The sequence below is a fragment of the Xiphias gladius genome, chromosome 17, assembly GCF_016859285.1.
Source record: "Xiphias gladius isolate SHS-SW01 ecotype Sanya breed wild chromosome 17, ASM1685928v1, whole genome shotgun sequence".
NCBI lineage: Eukaryota > Metazoa > Chordata > Actinopteri > Istiophoriformes > Xiphiidae > Xiphias > Xiphias gladius.
In genome coordinates, this window is record NC_053416.1 from 16839651 (window position 1) to 16855947 (window position 16297).

General features: G+C 40.1%; 1 protein-coding gene across 1 annotated transcript; it reads left to right on the forward strand.

Annotated features, from left to right (window-relative positions):
* The first annotated feature begins 595 nt into the window (after positions 1-595).
* LOC120802679 (voltage-gated potassium channel subunit beta-3-like) lies at positions 596-16071 on the forward strand. Its single transcript, XM_040150749.1, has 14 exons — positions 596-915; positions 10936-10979; positions 11066-11103; positions 11363-11442; positions 11704-11748; positions 12356-12400; positions 12521-12564; positions 13939-14025; positions 14166-14251; positions 14352-14472; positions 14567-14661; positions 14793-14913; positions 15688-15776; positions 15950-16071. The coding sequence occupies exons 1-14, from the start codon at positions 596-598 to the stop codon at positions 16037-16039; spliced, it is 1305 nt and encodes a 434-aa protein (XP_040006683.1). The 3' UTR covers positions 16040-16071.
* Positions 16072-16297: the final 226 nt, after the last annotated feature.

A 16297-nucleotide genomic window follows, 5' to 3' on the forward strand; every position in this document is an offset into this window, starting at 1 on the left:
ATTGCTGCGGCACACTCCGGAGCTGCTCGGCTCAAGTCCGCCACAACTAACCTCAACTGAAGAGAAGACATTAAGCTGGCGAGTGCTCTACCACCCAACATAAGCCATACGAGCCTGTGCATGTATGTGCGACAAGGCCGAGCGACAGACACTCTCGAGGGAGGCATCTCTTGCACTGAGGTTCGGGGGCTTCCCAAGAACTGCCACATCCTCAGATCCGTCTGAGGACTGCTGCGAGCTTACAAGCTTCCCGACGATTTTTGGAGGGCAGCCCTGATGCATCTTGCGCGTGTGAAAACTCTAAGAGCCTTTTGCCAGGTTGGCATCATCAGACAAGAGACAGAGCAGACGGTGACTCTGTGTGTGTCATGTTAGAGGCTGGACTCTTGCCTGCTCCCTCCAAATCTCTGACCTGCCCCGTCTGAGCCCTTTGTATGAGCATCACTGCTTTGCCACAACAGCACAACCGGAAACAGTGTCAAGCAGTACCAACAATTTGCAGACATTACTGTTTGTGTGACTTCCTAAAAAAAAAAAAAAAAGGTTTCAAACCCCTCAACTCTCAAAATAAGAGACACCGGAAACCAGGGTCAGGATGCAGGTGTCCTTTGCCTGCACCGAGCACAATCTCAAGAGTCGCAGTGAGGACCGGCTTTGTGGCCTTCGCACCGCTCCACCTCCTGGAGGAAGCAGTGGAGGAGTAGGGGGTGGCGGTGGAGGAGGTGGAGGTGGAGGCGGTGGTGGCGGTAGTGGAGGAGGAGGCGGTGGAGGAGGAGGTAGTGGACAAGGGAGCAATGGCAACTACATCTCGCAAGGCTCAGTCAAGACCAGGGAGGGGCCCGGGTCCCGTCAGATTCCACAGGGCCATGCCCACATGAAGGAGGCCATCGGGCGCCACACCAGTATGAAGTACAGGTGAGTGTGGGCCCGGTGAGGAGACGAGGAGCCGGAGCTTGAAGCGGTGGAGGGTTAATTCGCATCAGAGGGATCTGACTCAGAGATGGTTTTGATTATTAAGGCCTTTTGACCCCCAGATTATCTCTCAGGTACTAGATTATCACAATGAGCATCAGTGAAAAATCCTCCACCAGAAACAAGGTGGAAGGTGATATTTGATCGGTCCTTGTCTAATCATGACGACCTACCAGCCAGGCTTCCTTTATTTCTCTTTCCGTCCATCTCTTTGTTGAGATGTGAGGCGGATTTAAGGTTAGTTTGAATTATCACCAGCATGCATCTGTAATATACTGTGCAGACTGCCTCCATGTCCATTAGCCAAGATGAAAGCAACTCGGTGCACATACAGCGATGATTCTACTGACCTTATAAAAAATATGACATTTACTCTTAAAAACGCTTACTCTGATGGATGTAAAAATGCTTATATAATCCATAGCAAACAGCCATAATGTTATCGCAGTATAACAGACAGAATGCATATAGGAGCATTTGCCACAGGCTTATGTGTTTAATACAGACTTTGCCCTGGCCCCTGGCTCTTCACCACAGATTAATAAAAAGCCTGCCTCCAATAACAGCTTCCCTAAAACCACCCCAGGACACCCAGATTTTCTTGGAGGTTTTGAAAGCATTTAATTTTCATAAAACAGTGTTGCAGCCGAGTATCTCACGCACAGAAAAAACATTGTTGCACACAGCAGGTCTGAGTCATAACGTAGGAATGAAAAACAGACCAGGAAAACAGCAAGAAAAGACTGTCATTGTCTTTTTTGCCTCCTTTCAGTTTTTTTGGCACAGAAACAGATTCAGTTCACCTTGATGGATTAGAGCTTCAGCTTGACAAGGACAGCTGTTCGTGCGGCCCGCACTCACACAGGGGTTCTTAGAGCCATGGAAAAATAATGCACATAAAAACACTCAGCATGCACTTAACATTATATAATCTATAATCTATAGAACCGTAACCTCACAACCACCATCTCTGTCCTTAATTTTGACTCTAAAATTCAATAACTAGGAGGAGAGTTTTAATGACCTGTTTTCCTGTTAATCAGGTTGATTGAATTGCTGCCATTCTCTTCAGTCTATTAAATTTTCATTTAATAGGATGTTTAAAAAGGGAATGATGCACAAGATGAAACCCAGATATCTCCACTGCTGTTTCTTTTCTCCTTGAGAATTGCATACGTACTTCTGATTGGGTTGGACTATTCTGGTTGTTCTGCTGTCTCTGGAAAAGTGTCAGTATTAGGGATTGCAGCAGCACAATAAGTCTATATAGCATATGGCCAACTCCAGTTGCCAGTGGCAACACCCCAGGCGTTGCCTTTAGTTTTTGTCTGTCTTATTTCCTAATCAGCCAGCGCTACTGTGACTTATCAGTCCCCTCTGCAACTGAGCCCGCTCAGAGCCCCACCACCCGGCCACAGAGTCTGTTTGTGGCAGCACAGTGGTCACACGTTCTCCATTTTACACTGTTGTCACAATCAGACTGTGGTCAGGAAGACACAGGAATGTCCATGAAACACATCCGCATGCTGTATGAATGAGTCTGTATATGTGAGCAGAGAGTAAATGTAGGAGATTTCTTGAGATGAGGCCAATTGAATATCACAGCAGAGCAGAAGTGAACAACTGCAAATAATTTTGATCTCATCTGTATTCCATTTTACAGATGGCGCCTATCGTTGCCTCTATTCACCCTGTTTGACTCCATGTTTGCGAATCCCCCCCTGGTATCTCATTAACCTGAGTATTCATCACTCACCAGCAGGTCACAGACAATGGCACCTGCTGCCAGTTATCACTCCCATGAGCCCCTGCTGTCATCCCCGGCCCCGACTCTCTCTGAATCTCTCTCTTTAGCTCCTTTCGTTGATCAACGTTTCTAGATTTCTGACTAATTTTCCCTAAAATACTACAGTGAATACTCTTACAGTTGACTGCAGCATTCTTTGTTTGCAAAGTTGAAAAGGTGTGTGTGTGTGTGTGTGTGTGTGTGTGTGTGTGTGTGTGTGTGTGTGTGTGTGTTGTTATGAATATTAGGAGTATAATAGAAAAACAGCTTCATTTATAATAATATAATAATAATAATAATATAATAATTGTTACTGTAAATGAACAAAAATCAGTGCATTTATACATTATACATTATTGAATTTTTTGTATCTTAGAAGAGTTGGATAGATTTCATCTCAATACAAGTGTCACTATGTGATTATAATAATAATTGTAAAAACTGAAAGTTAAATTTCTGTGGAAATGGTGGAAAATCACCGAATAAAGTCTACATAATATTAAATAAATGATATAAATATAAAATATAAATAAACAATTACACCCAGATGAACAATTCGTGTTCATATAACTATGTTGGATATCTTCAAATCTTTTTAAAAGTTCTGAAAACAAAGCAATTATAGTCTTTGTTTTTGTTGGGGGCGGGGGGAGTCTTGAAGTCGCTGAGGCAAAGTTCTGTCACTCAGCAAATTGGCTGTTTCTATGGCAACAAGGCCCTCTCCTTTCAGCAACAGCAAACTGCAAAGCCGGTCAGGTTCACTTCCAGCGTAGTTTTATCTACCACTGGTGGACATCTCTCATGGATTTTTGTACGTTAATGGCCGCAGGGCACATTGTGTCAGTGGCAGGCAGCTGGCTGCAACTTTCCCAACACATGAGCGAGAGGAGGAGCATGGAAGAAGGAGAGAAAGCCGTACTAACATAAAACATATGACACTGTAACACGCAGGACAGACAGTCAGACACTGTTAAAGAGTTAAACATTGTTTAACAAAATGTCTGTATTGAGGCTGTAAAAAAAACTTCCACGACAGGAGGAAAGACAGACAGGAAGGGATTCAGGGATGATGACACATGAACACCATATCTGCTTCTTTTTAAATCTGTCATCCCCAGCTCATCTGTCGGCCTCAGCTCATAATTCGCCAGTGCAATAGTTCAGCATTTTGGGAAATAACCGTATTTGTTTGCTTGCCGAGAGTGAGATGAGAAGATCAGTGCCACGTCCGTACTGTAAATATGAAGCCAGAGCCAGTAGCTGGTTAGTTTAGTTTGGCAAAAAAGACTAAACAGCTGATTAAACAAACAAGATATAACGTGTTAATTAAGTGAGCTTTAGAGGTAGGCAGATTTTGTTACCACTGGACAGAGCCAGGCTGGTTATTTCCCCCTTTTTTCTGGTTTTACACTATGCATTTTTATAGAGCTCTCGACCACATCTCAGTCTGATCGGTGTGAGTTTCATCGGATGCTGTGATGTGGCAGAAAGCTCTGGAAGAAGTTTTATGGTGGGCCTTGGGTAAGGACTATTTTGTTTAACTTCTATTTTCAAGGTCAAGAATGAACTCTCATGCTCACCTGTCTATAGCTTGTTTTATTTAAAGAGGAATGACATAATAAGCAGTAGTTAAGGCAGACAACAAATAGAAATGTGCAGTGAGTGGTGATGTACCTCAGAGCTAAACTCTGTAACAATAATAATAATAATAATACCCAATATTCAGTTGCATGTAGAGAACGAGGATCAGATGTTTTTGCATTTGTATCAGGAGTTGAAGTGTCCTGACATTCAACTATGCAGAGAGGTTCTGTTCTCTAACGGAGTACACTTGAACAGTGAGCTCTGAAAGCCTGTACTCTCAGCAGCTGATGAAGTAATGATGGAGTCATTGGTACTGATGAACAGCCCTGTCAAGTTTTACAGATATACTGTGGTCATTTAGTGCTATGAAACAGTGATCCAGCCCCAGTCTTATTACTCTCACAGTATGCCTGTTGTTACAGTTACCCTTTTATACACACTGAGGGCATACACACGCACACACACACACACACACACACACACACGCACACACTTCACAGCTCCAGTTTGTTAATTTGCTTACTTTACTTTAAGTGATGTGGTTTTACAGTTGCCATATACATTAAGCTCTGAAAAGCTGTGGGGACATTTACCAGCAGATTATTCTCAATTTTATAAAACACTATGGAGACCATATGTATTTAACTTGTAATAAATCCCAACCAATGATTAAATGTGCATTCCACATTTGAGTCATGAATAATAATTAAAGGATAATGAAGTAATTTGGCCTCATATTGTTGTTGTGCTTAATAATGATTTGAAACAAATGGTTTGTGTAGCAGGGAGGAGAAACAGACAGCATGCTGCACCAACCTTGATCTTAAACTATCCTCTCACTGGGATCCGTGACATCACTTTGAGGTCCTGAAGCAAGTTTTAGACAAAGTCAGACTGTATCTTCACTTTTCAGAATTCAGCCTGGCCCATAACCAAAAGGTATCCAAACTCTGATCTGCTTTTGGCTGTTAAACTGCAAAAATCTGGCTGCTTATTTCATCTGTAATATAACTAATATACAGAGCATTAGCGGTTTGCTAAATGTTATAGTTATTAATAATGAAACTGAACAATAGTTTAGACCATTATTATTTGTGCAGCTGCATGCTGGAGCTAGATATCAACACCACGTCAACCCCACAAAGATTTTAAAACTTGTACACAGAAAAATACATGAGGCAGATAACTTGTTCTTTTCAAAATGGGAAGTTACTGCCGGGTCAGTGTTGTTTGATGAGGCTTACATTTGTCAGTATTTGCCTGTAGATGGATGCGATGGCAGCGGCAATCAGCAGGCCCATTCTGAATAATCAGGGCCAGAAAATCCACGTCACGTCCTCTGAATAGGCTGTCTAGTCAAAGTCAAGGTCTGATATTGTCTTCTGGCAGAGACAAAGTCATCATTGCATTTCATTACTTAAGAGCGGAAACACAGACTAATGAAAGAGTCTCCACAGGTCCTAGAAAATTCTCAAAAAAGTATTTAAATATATGATCTAGATTTAAGCTCTTTACATGTCTTAAGTGTTTTAAAGTTATCAGTTTTTCTACTCTGCTATTAGATATACTTTTAATTAAAATTCATTTTGGTGTGATAATAAAATAAGACTGTTCTGCAGATGGTTTACATAATTACCGAATAAGATGAATAACAAATGTTTGGATCATGTATTTGCATTTAGAAATAATGCTATTGAGAAAAAAAAAGAAATTACGTTTTTGACAGCTTTCATTTATTTTGGTTGTTGGGATATTCTAAACTGTAAAGACTGTAAAAGTATTTCAACATTTTCAACAAATGTTACTACTTCATTGTAGCAAAGAAGCTCTGTTGAGACATTTTCAAGAAACAAAGAGAAACTAGGTAAACTGAGTCCCAGCTTGATGCTAAAAAACACCTTAGCATCTGCTTTTAATCATTTGAAATTCATCAAGCCGTCAAAGTTGGTATTTATGAGGCAGCAGACCAGGAAACTGGCATTTCATTCTAATATTCATCTTCATCCCCTTCTCAACAGACATAAAATGGGTCGGCAGGTAGCAGTGCGGTGACCTTTTCAGACAATAGGTTTCACTAATAAACTCCTTTTGAACATGTTGAGATGACTCAAAATTTAAAGTATATAGGCATTTTTGCATTGTTTCACCTTCAAGTCACATTTTACACCCAGTTTCACCTCAAAATCATAATCCATGCCAATGAAAGGAGTCTTGCACAAATCCTCATGTTCAGTCGCAAACTTTGAATAGAAAAACAGACACTTCACACAATTCTAAAAAGGTTCACACTTTTCATATTAGGCAGTTTCAGTTAATAGGAGAGTCACAACCAGCAATTAAGTTTCAGCAGTGGATGCATAACATAGGAGGGGAGCAGCTGAGTTTGCGTGTCTGTATGTGTGAGTGAGTCTTTGTGTTTTTTTTCCCCTCCATTTGCTCCGCTCACAGCATGTGTATTTTATAATTAGGACGGACCTACTTTCCTAACTGTTTTAATATAACTGAATTAAAAACATCATGTCATATGAATAGCTTTTTGTTTAGCGGAATTCATCAATAATAGCTGAAGCAAGAATTAGTACACTGTCAGAATTACACTGGGTTCTTGTCCCTCAGAGTTAAAGAGTCGGTTCACACAAAAAAACCACACATTTTCTCACTTATCTCTCTTGCCATAGAAATTTGGTTTATTTGTCCAGCCCTTGATATATCTGTCTCTGAAATTTGTGCCTCTACCGCAACACAATGGAGGTGAAGGGAATTTTGTTTGTTTTGGTCACAGCATTGAAAAATAGTTTGTTTTAATTCGGCAGCATCAGAAACAGCGTGCCTGATACTCTGGATAATCTTATTAGTGAAACTACTTTCTACTGAAAAAAATAGTCCCTTTAAAAAAACGTTAACAGGTCTATTATCCAGAGTAACTAGGACACTGACTATAGAAACGAGATGTTGGAGTTGTTTTTTTTTTTTTTAAATTGAATTTATCAGTGCTGTGAGCACCACAAATAACATTTATTCACCCCCACTGTGTTGAGGTGGAGGCAGAAATCTCTGCATGGCTAAATGCACGAGAGAACATTTCTTTGTAATTTGGATGAAATGACCATTTAAAACCCAGAAACGGAGTAGAGAACAGACAGTCCACAATCGTCCCACAGTTTGTACTCAGAAAATGCATGTATAAGCACACACACACGCGCACACACACACTCACACACACTGACGTGAGTGTTATTAATATCTAGGTGTGCTTCCCTCTGGAGAAGAGCCTGCTCAGCATGTGTGTGGCATTTTATGACAACTGCAGGAAAAAAAAATCCATCATTTGCATCTAACCATCTGTATAGAGTGTCTTCCTCCTGTCTCAGGTGAAAACTAACTGTAAATGTCAGCATAGGTTAAAATGCTGACTACACCATGACAGAGCACCTGCGTGCCTCCTTTCTCCCCTCCATTAATAATGTAAGGAAACAGCCAGGTCCCTATAATCACCTTGTTTGGAGTTCATGATTTATGGTGAGAGAAAAAATGGACAAGAAAAACATGAGAAGCCCTACTTATAAAGGCTACAGAGAAGCATCTGTGTTACTGTGTGCCCTGCTCATGAGTTCAGTCATGCATGACCGTATGTAGATCTGTGCCTGTGTCGGAGTGTAATTCCTATCAAGCGTGAATATCCTCATGAAAGCAACTACCGGCCCCACTGACGCTCGCACGGTATAGACCTCGTCAGTTTTCGCACAACGTATGCCGAAACCATGTCAGATGAAATATAGGCCGAGTGTCTGTGTACATGCGTGTGTGTGTGAGAGCGAGCGAGAGAGAGAGACAGAAAGTGTGGGAGAGACTGTCATGAGGGACATAGTGAAAGGAAAGAGAGAGCATGTGTCTCTTCAGACGAACTGATAGTAATTTAGCAGACTGCAGCACTGCAGAGAGCGGTGGAGTTGAGAGCAGGGAGGGGGGGGGGCAGTTGTCACACACAGAAACAATGGCATCCTCCATTGCTCAGAAATTTTAAAAAAAAAAGATATTGTATGTAATAACTCACCCACTAATGCATACTGGTTTCTCATTTGCTCCTGTCATGATGTGCTCATAGACAGTGTGCACCAGACATGTTAGTCTGTCAGCTTGGTGCACTTCTTTTAAAGTGCACAAAGCTATGTTCAACATGATGACTGCAAATCATATTGATTATGAGTACACTGAAACAGAAGAAGCATTTGTGTAACAGTCGTGGATGCTACTGGATGCTTGACATTCTCCTAATGCTGACTCATGCTTTGTATTCGCCACACATAACCTTTCTGTTTTTTCATCATGGTACGAATTTAAACAGGAACATTGAAAGAAGGTGGACTTTTGTGTGACGAAGGTGGGAAACACAGTTGGAATTGGGCTTTATTAATGTAATTGTTTAACATTTATTATGTACCATTACATGATAGCCGCAGGATAAATAATAGGCTTTTATACATTTTATACATTCTAAAGACATAAAATTGTTTTCCATTAAATTTTCCTGAAATTTTTAAAATGTAGGCAATATAATAATAATTACTTCACAGAAACAACCAGTCTGCTGAATATAATGTTGTTGTTTTTTTTAAAGTTAATATAATATTCACCTTTAAAAATAAGGGTCTAGTTTGGGACTGCAGTTTGAGACAAAAAAGTGTCATGTTATTTATATGCTCTCTATCTTGCAGGTGATGTTGAGACCTAAATGCAGCTATTTTTAATGAATGTCAAGCTTTTTACTTGATCAAAGCTCTTTTTTTACTCGCAGGGAGGTTTTTTTTTGGATGCTGTTATTGGTCCAACCTTGTCAAATGGTTAAAAAAAAAAACAGTTTCCTTTAATGTCCCCCGAGTGAAGTCAAGACAAAATTGTATAATTTGATGGATTTCACAAAAAATGCCAGTAAAGGAGAACAAAACAGTGAAAAAAATATTTAAATAACTGACTTGAAAAAAGCTTTAGAAATGGTCTCTGATGTGTGTTTTTTTTCCCCATGTGCCTCATTTATATTTACTCCCAGTGTTCAAAGTGATTGTTAGTATGTGAGAACAGGCAGGGCTGTCATTGGTTGACAAATGGTGAACAAGTGCCAGATTACCATACAAGGAATCAGCGACATCAAACCTCACTAACATTTTTCCCTTAACATAGCATCTCCCACCTTCTATCTGTGTACTATTTTGACAGAGTTTAAAGTTATGACACAAACAATATGCGTTTCACACCCACAAACAGTGCATACATGAACGCTGATGCCCCCACACAGCACACACCCACACACACACACACACACACACACACAAAGAGGGACACAAATGCTTACATATGCAGGAATCTAAAAATAGTTTAAGGTCAGGCATTAAAAATAGACCAGAGAAAATAAAAGCAGGACTCGTTCGACTGAGTCTAAATGCTCTGACAGTCTGTCTTTCTACATTTGGCCATTTGTGGCGGACGCAGGCAGGAAGGCAGAGAGGGGAGAGGCGCTGGAGATGAAAAGACGGCAAGCGGCGAGTTGCACTGCAGTTCTGCTGCCTCTCCAGCTGGCTCCCCGGCTAATTAGAATGGGGGAGAGCACACATGGAGGAGGAGAGCAAGCATGAAGCCACATCACACATCATTTTCAGCTGTACATGCTCCCGTGGTCAGAATTGCAGCTCTCCGCTTCTCCCTGCTCGCCCTTCAAAATCCACCTGTCTGGATAATCAGATGTGGCATGTTCGGTAATGGACTCCTCTGTAGCTTATGGAATATTTTTGACCATTTACGGTACAGACAAACGAAGCTTTTGCCTTGACTCCATCTGAGCTGAGCTCACTTCCCTCCAGCTGATTCAATGACCCAGCGTAATACACTGAACTACTAACATATGAAGGATAAAAGGTCAATTGTTCAGAAATAATTAGACACGGGCTGTAATGCAACCACAGGCGAGAGAGACTTTAACTTATCAGCTGTAGTGGAGGAAGTATTCACATCCAGGACCACTGTGCTAATAAGTTATGTTAACGTTACGCTTTTATCTTGTGTCATACTTCAGTTTTTGCCTAACATCTGGTTTGTGTTACATTCTATGTAATTTATTATAATTCATTGTAATTCAAAGACTGAATATGTGTTCTTTCAGTTTAGATTTTTAGTACTCTTAGTTTTGCACGTACTTGGACAAGTGTTTTATGAAAGAACAAAAGTGAGTAAAGTACCTTTACCAAAACGTATAAATACTTTAATTCATCAATTCTAACTACAGCATTATCAGCAAAATGTGCTCAAGTATTAAAGATAAAAGTATTAATACCACAGTGTTATATCATTATATACAGTATATTATTAGATTACTTTACTGCTGCATTGACAAGTATGCAGCATTTTAATGTTGTAGCTGGTTGAGGTAGAGCTAATTTTAACTACTCACACAAACCACCGTACAGTAAGATGGGATCTCACGTATGACTGATGTGTGTGCAAACATATCCTAAATGCCCACACATCATATGTAGTGTCTTTTTTTCGTTGGTTATTTCTGAGCTTCACAGCCTGCTTTTTCTTCCTTTTTTTTCCCACAGGAACCTGGGGAAGTCAGGCCTACGTGTTTCCTGCCTTGGGTTAGGTGAGTTGCCTTGAAGGCAGGAAAGTACCCGTCTCTGTTTCAGCTGCTCACACAAAACAAACGTCTCTGTCTCGCCTCTCATTCAGGCACCTGGGTGACATTTGGATCACAGATCTCTGATGAGGTGAGAGCTCTGTTGTCTCTCTGTTTGCATGAGGAGTCGATTCCCCAACACCTTCACTTGGACAGTGCGAACGCAAATCTCAGTGTTTTCAATTATAGAAATGTCCCACAGACCTTGAAACTATAGTAGCTTGGTTAGACATTGTCTGCATCTCTACTGTATTATCCTCCCTGCATAGTGCCCTACACGGACAACCTCTGGATAATTGGAATTTATCCGTCGCCTCCCTCTCTCAGTCTCAATTTTTGTGCTCCCTCAGATGGCTGAAAACCTGATGGCCATAGCTTATGAGAACGGAGTGAACCTTTTTGACACGGCAGAGGTGTACGCCTCTGGAAGGTCAGTCTTCACTTTCGCTTCCAGTCACCAATTCAAACTTTTCCTCTTGTTGAATGTTTTTGTCCCAGTACTTTTATGTGAGCTGCATATCCTCTGATTGTAACTTTTCTCTCGAGGCAAATGAACAACTCAAAACAGATTGTTCAGGGTTTTTTTTAATCATATGACATGTTTGCAGATCTCCTGTATGCTTTATTATTGTTGTGCAGTGATGTGAGGTTAGCATCGACCTATCAAAATCAATGATGTATTTCTCCACAGAGCTGAAGTCACTCTAGGGAACATTATCAAGAAGAAAGGATGGAGGTGATATTACTCATTTTTCCAAACTGACTCACATGCATGTGAAAAGCTTTCTAACTCAATTAGATAATAAATATTTTTTTGAAATCTTAATAATCCATAATAATTCATCACCTTTCTGAAATGCACTGCATTTCCGCATGTTTTTATTACTGTTGGAACAGAGGCACTATTAAATTATCTCAAGGGAAATTCATACTTTTTAGATGAATGAGGAGCTGTAGCCTCGGAGAGACTATAAAAGGATAAAAATGCAACCATGTGAAAATAAACTCCCAGTTCACAATACTGCCAAACACTCATTTATGCGGGAAATCCTTGAGATATTTTTACTCTGGAGAAAAATATAAATTGTAAGTAATTACAAATCAAACTTTAAATTAAATTAAGAAAAACACAATACTGGTATAAATGTATTTTTTAATGTACCATACCAATGATAGCAGGCACAGAGAAACTGACTATTACTCACTTGTATACAGTAGACAAATTTAAAAAATTGAATACTGTATACAGTATAAAAAGTACAAATAAGGAGAAAAGATTGTCCTACTCAAAGTCTGTTTTTCCTACTGAAACTGCCCTCCTAACGCTCTTGTGTCCTTGCCAGACGTTCAAGTTTTGTCATCACAACAAAAATCTACTGGGGAGGCCAGTACGTATGACACTAAAAACTATAAACTAGACAAAACAGTGTTTGTTTTCATTCAAAATCCTTGTTCTCTTTTATCATTTCAATAGAACATCAATAATGTGTATTTTCAACATTCCACAGAGCTGAGACGGAGAGAGGACTGTCAAGAAAGCACATCATTGAAGGTAAAGTATAACTTTTTTTTACAGTAAAGTACCTGGATTTAATGTATTAAGAATAATGACTAAATAAGGTTCAGGGTTAGGCCCAGGGCCTGAATCTTGAGTTTATCACTCAATACATCCAACAGCAGTCTGATAACTCAAATATAATCAGAAAGCTGCCAGAGCTGTGTATTATTACTGATTTTTTGTTTGTTTGCTGAACATATGTTAGGACATTAATTAAAATTTCAAAAGTCTGGTTTTATCAGATTGTGCAGAACTTTTAGTGTAGATGAAATGCTTCCCATAGTGCATTAGTTCAACCCCAGAACAGGCCTGAGTTGTGATGCCACCTTAGTCTTTGAATATAAGTATTCTGTGTGTCGCTCAATTAAAGCCACTTCATGTCACGTCACAGCAAATACATCATCATGCCTTAAAACACACACACACAACAATAACTGTAAAACAATCTAACGGGCTATTGGCCTTGTATACGGTCATCTTCTTTGTTTGTTTTGTAAGTAGTATGGCCTTGAGGTGTCCATTTCCCAAAGACTTGAATGGGCCGTTTGACCGTCATTGTAATGAGGCTTTTCGTTTGAGGCAGTTGTGTGATGTGTGAACTACGTGTGACTCTCAATGTTTGCACGGCATGCAGAAACAGCGCTCATACGTGGCCTTCATACAGTGTGTCATCTCATTTGTGACTTTAACCTCTACATCAACTGCAGACAAACCAAGATTAGAAAGTTGGCAGACAATTACCTAAAAAAAATTGGCAGTAGAAAATATAGTGTAAAAATTTCAAAAACAGTAACGTCTTCCAGAATGGTTTATTTTTACCCATTTAGTAACATATTGTATGGAGTTTTACTAATGATTTCTTGGGAATCTGCAGTATGTCGTCAAAATGTTTAATTGTTGCTCAGATGCTCTTTTTAGCCACGCCAGCAACGTGGCTCTGTTAATGGCAATGTTGGTCAATCGGTCTGCCACTTTGGTCCAGACTGAAATATCTCAAGAACTGCCTCATAGATTCCCGTGAAATTTTACAGATAATCAGGGTTAAAAAAAAAATTAAAAAAAAATGAATGTCCCTGGAAGATGAATCTCTGGCTATGGTGATCCCCAAGTACTTTGGTTTATGACCAAAACTGCAAAACTACTGACATTCCCATCAACCGTTCTTTGTGTTTAGTGCTAATGGGCATGTTAAACATGGTGACATTATAACTGCTAAACATCAACATTTTCATAGTGAGCATGTTAGCATGCTGAGGTTAGCCATTAGCTCAAAGCACCGCTGAGCCTAAATGCAGCCTCCCAGAACCACTAGCATGGCTGCTGACTTTTAGATGATGATGACTAATAATTGACCATTGTTCATGACAGGTTTAAGAGGATCCTTATCAAGACTCCAGCTAGATTATGTGGACATTGTTTTTGCCAACAGAAATGATGTCAACAGTCCCATGGAAGGTCAGTTGTTTGCTGATATGCAGAGATCATGATGTAGTTATAGTGGCGTATTTTTATGTGTGAAAAAATTGCAATCAATCGTAGTACAGTGATTAAAAAAAGTGTAATTTCAATATAATGTTATATACTGTGATTTTCAGAGATCGTACGGGCCATGACCTTTGTAATAAACCAGGGTATGGCCATGTACTGGGGAACCTCACGCTGGAGTGCCATGGAAATCATGGTGAATGCTCATCTCCCATTCTTTACGAATTTAATGTCAGCTTATGGCACAAATGCTCATCGGTAACCATGGCATTTTGTTTGTGTCCATTTGGCACCAGGAGGCGTACTCGGTGGCACGCCAGTTCAACCTGATACCACCTGTGTGCGAGCAAGCGGAGTATCACTACTTCCAGAGGGATAAAGTCGAGGTGCAGCTTCCTGAGCTGTACCACAAGATCGGTCGGACATCCACAGTCTCACAGCTCTATTTATCTTTAATTTTTTGACTGAAGGTGGTTTAGTTCCAATGTATACCCTTATTCCACTCTTTCAGGTGTTGGAGCAATGACCTGGTCTCCACTTGCTTGTGGATTAATCACAGGGAAGTACAGTGATGGTGTACCAGAGTGCTCCAGAGCAGCAATGAAGGTCAGTTTGATTTGACTGGTCCTCCTCTGAGATCTATCTCCCTGATCAGCGAGGTATTGTAGTGTGAAATCAGTATTGGCGTACTGCATGTTGCCTTATCAATGCATTTCTCCATTTTGCTCCTGGTGAAGGGATATCAGTGGCTGAAGGAGCGAGTGAACAGTGAGGAGGGCCGCAGGCAGCTCGCTAAAATCAAGGAGCTCCATCTACTGGCAGACAGACTGGGCTGCACTGCTGCACAGTTAGCCATAGGTACGACCCAGGCAAATGACATGATTATACAGTGTATAGGTGCAGGGACTTGTTCTTTGTTTATTTTTTAGTTGTGTGACTGGAAGCTAAGATTGGGCTGTTTTCAGATTTGAATGTTTTCAAATCTTAAATGTGTTTGTGGTACTAGTAGGGTCACAAAACTACTGATTCAAAAATGTTATTTCACAAATAGGTAAAGTCCAGTCAAAATTTGAATCAAGGGGCTTTACAATCTGCGCAGCATATGAAATCCGCTTTCCTTTGACCCTCGAAGTGAATAAGAAAAAACTTTCCCAAATTATTATGCAAAGAGAAAGTTACACAAAAGATCTGAACATGATTTAGCATGATTTAGTACACCACATAAATGTGTCCTATGTGCCCATCTGCATGTGCGCAGCCACTTTACTCCTGATCAAGTACTTTATTTGTTAATTATATTACTTTTTTCCATCTTTGTGTTTATTCAATAGTGTGTATTTATTGTTTGAAAGCATGATTTGTCCAATGCATATCCTTGCTTATCTATTACAAAATGCACTGATTTTGGATCACTGTCATGACCAGCTGATCTTAGACCAGAAGTCCTGCTCAAATACATTTGGTAGATACATGTTAAATTTGGCCAGTAGACTCAAACTTAAAACAGTGGCATGTGATCTGACTCCTGCAAAAAACTAAAAATTCTTGTAGTTGATATTCTTTGGTTATCAATGATATCACTCAGTTTTAACTGAGCACAAGTTCTATTGGTTTTCTCACTTTTTTTTACAGCCTGGTGTCTGCGCAGTGAGGGAGTCAGCTCAGTACTTCTGGGAGTTTCTAATACAGACCAGCTACTTGAGAACTTGGGTGCCCTCCGGGTAAAATTTCTTCCTTTTTTTCCTCCCACGTGAATAATTTTAAGTGACATACTTAGCTACAGTTGTCTAAACCAATAGTTATGTCACTTTGTGTGCACTACAAAGTGGCAAAACTGACAGATCACAGCAGATCACATTTTTAACTGATTGCCATCCTTCCCTCCTCATCACAGATTTTATCCCAAATGACCCCTCAAACCATTACTGAGATTGATGCCCTGCTGGGAAATAAGCCACACTCGAAGAAAGAGTCACGCGCTTGAAGACGCAAATCTGAGTGACACATGATGTTTCAAGAAGATGAAGAAGACAATGACATTGGGAAAAATCGCTTTTTGCTCTGCTGTATACTCAACAACTTGCATGTCCTCAGCAACATTATGCTTCCAGTATGTGCGCAGATCCATTTTGCGCAGTACATTGTGTCATCTATGAAAAAAAGAAAATCTTTCGATTGTGAAAAAAGGTCATACATTGCTCACTGCCAATTCTTCAGATTAATTATTTCTACAGAGAGGGAG

Coding starts and splice junctions, on each gene's coding strand:
- LOC120802679 (XM_040150749.1), top strand. CDS start 596: ATGCAGGTGTCCTTTGCCTGCACCGAGCACAATCTCAAGAGTCGCAGT. Junction 10,980..11,065: donor TGTTTCCTGCCTTGGGTTAG/GTGAGTTGCCTT, acceptor CCTCTCATTCAG/GCACCTGGGTGACATTTGGA. Junction 11,443..11,703: donor GAGGTGTACGCCTCTGGAAG/GTCAGTCTTCAC, acceptor ATTTCTCCACAG/AGCTGAAGTCACTCTAGGGA.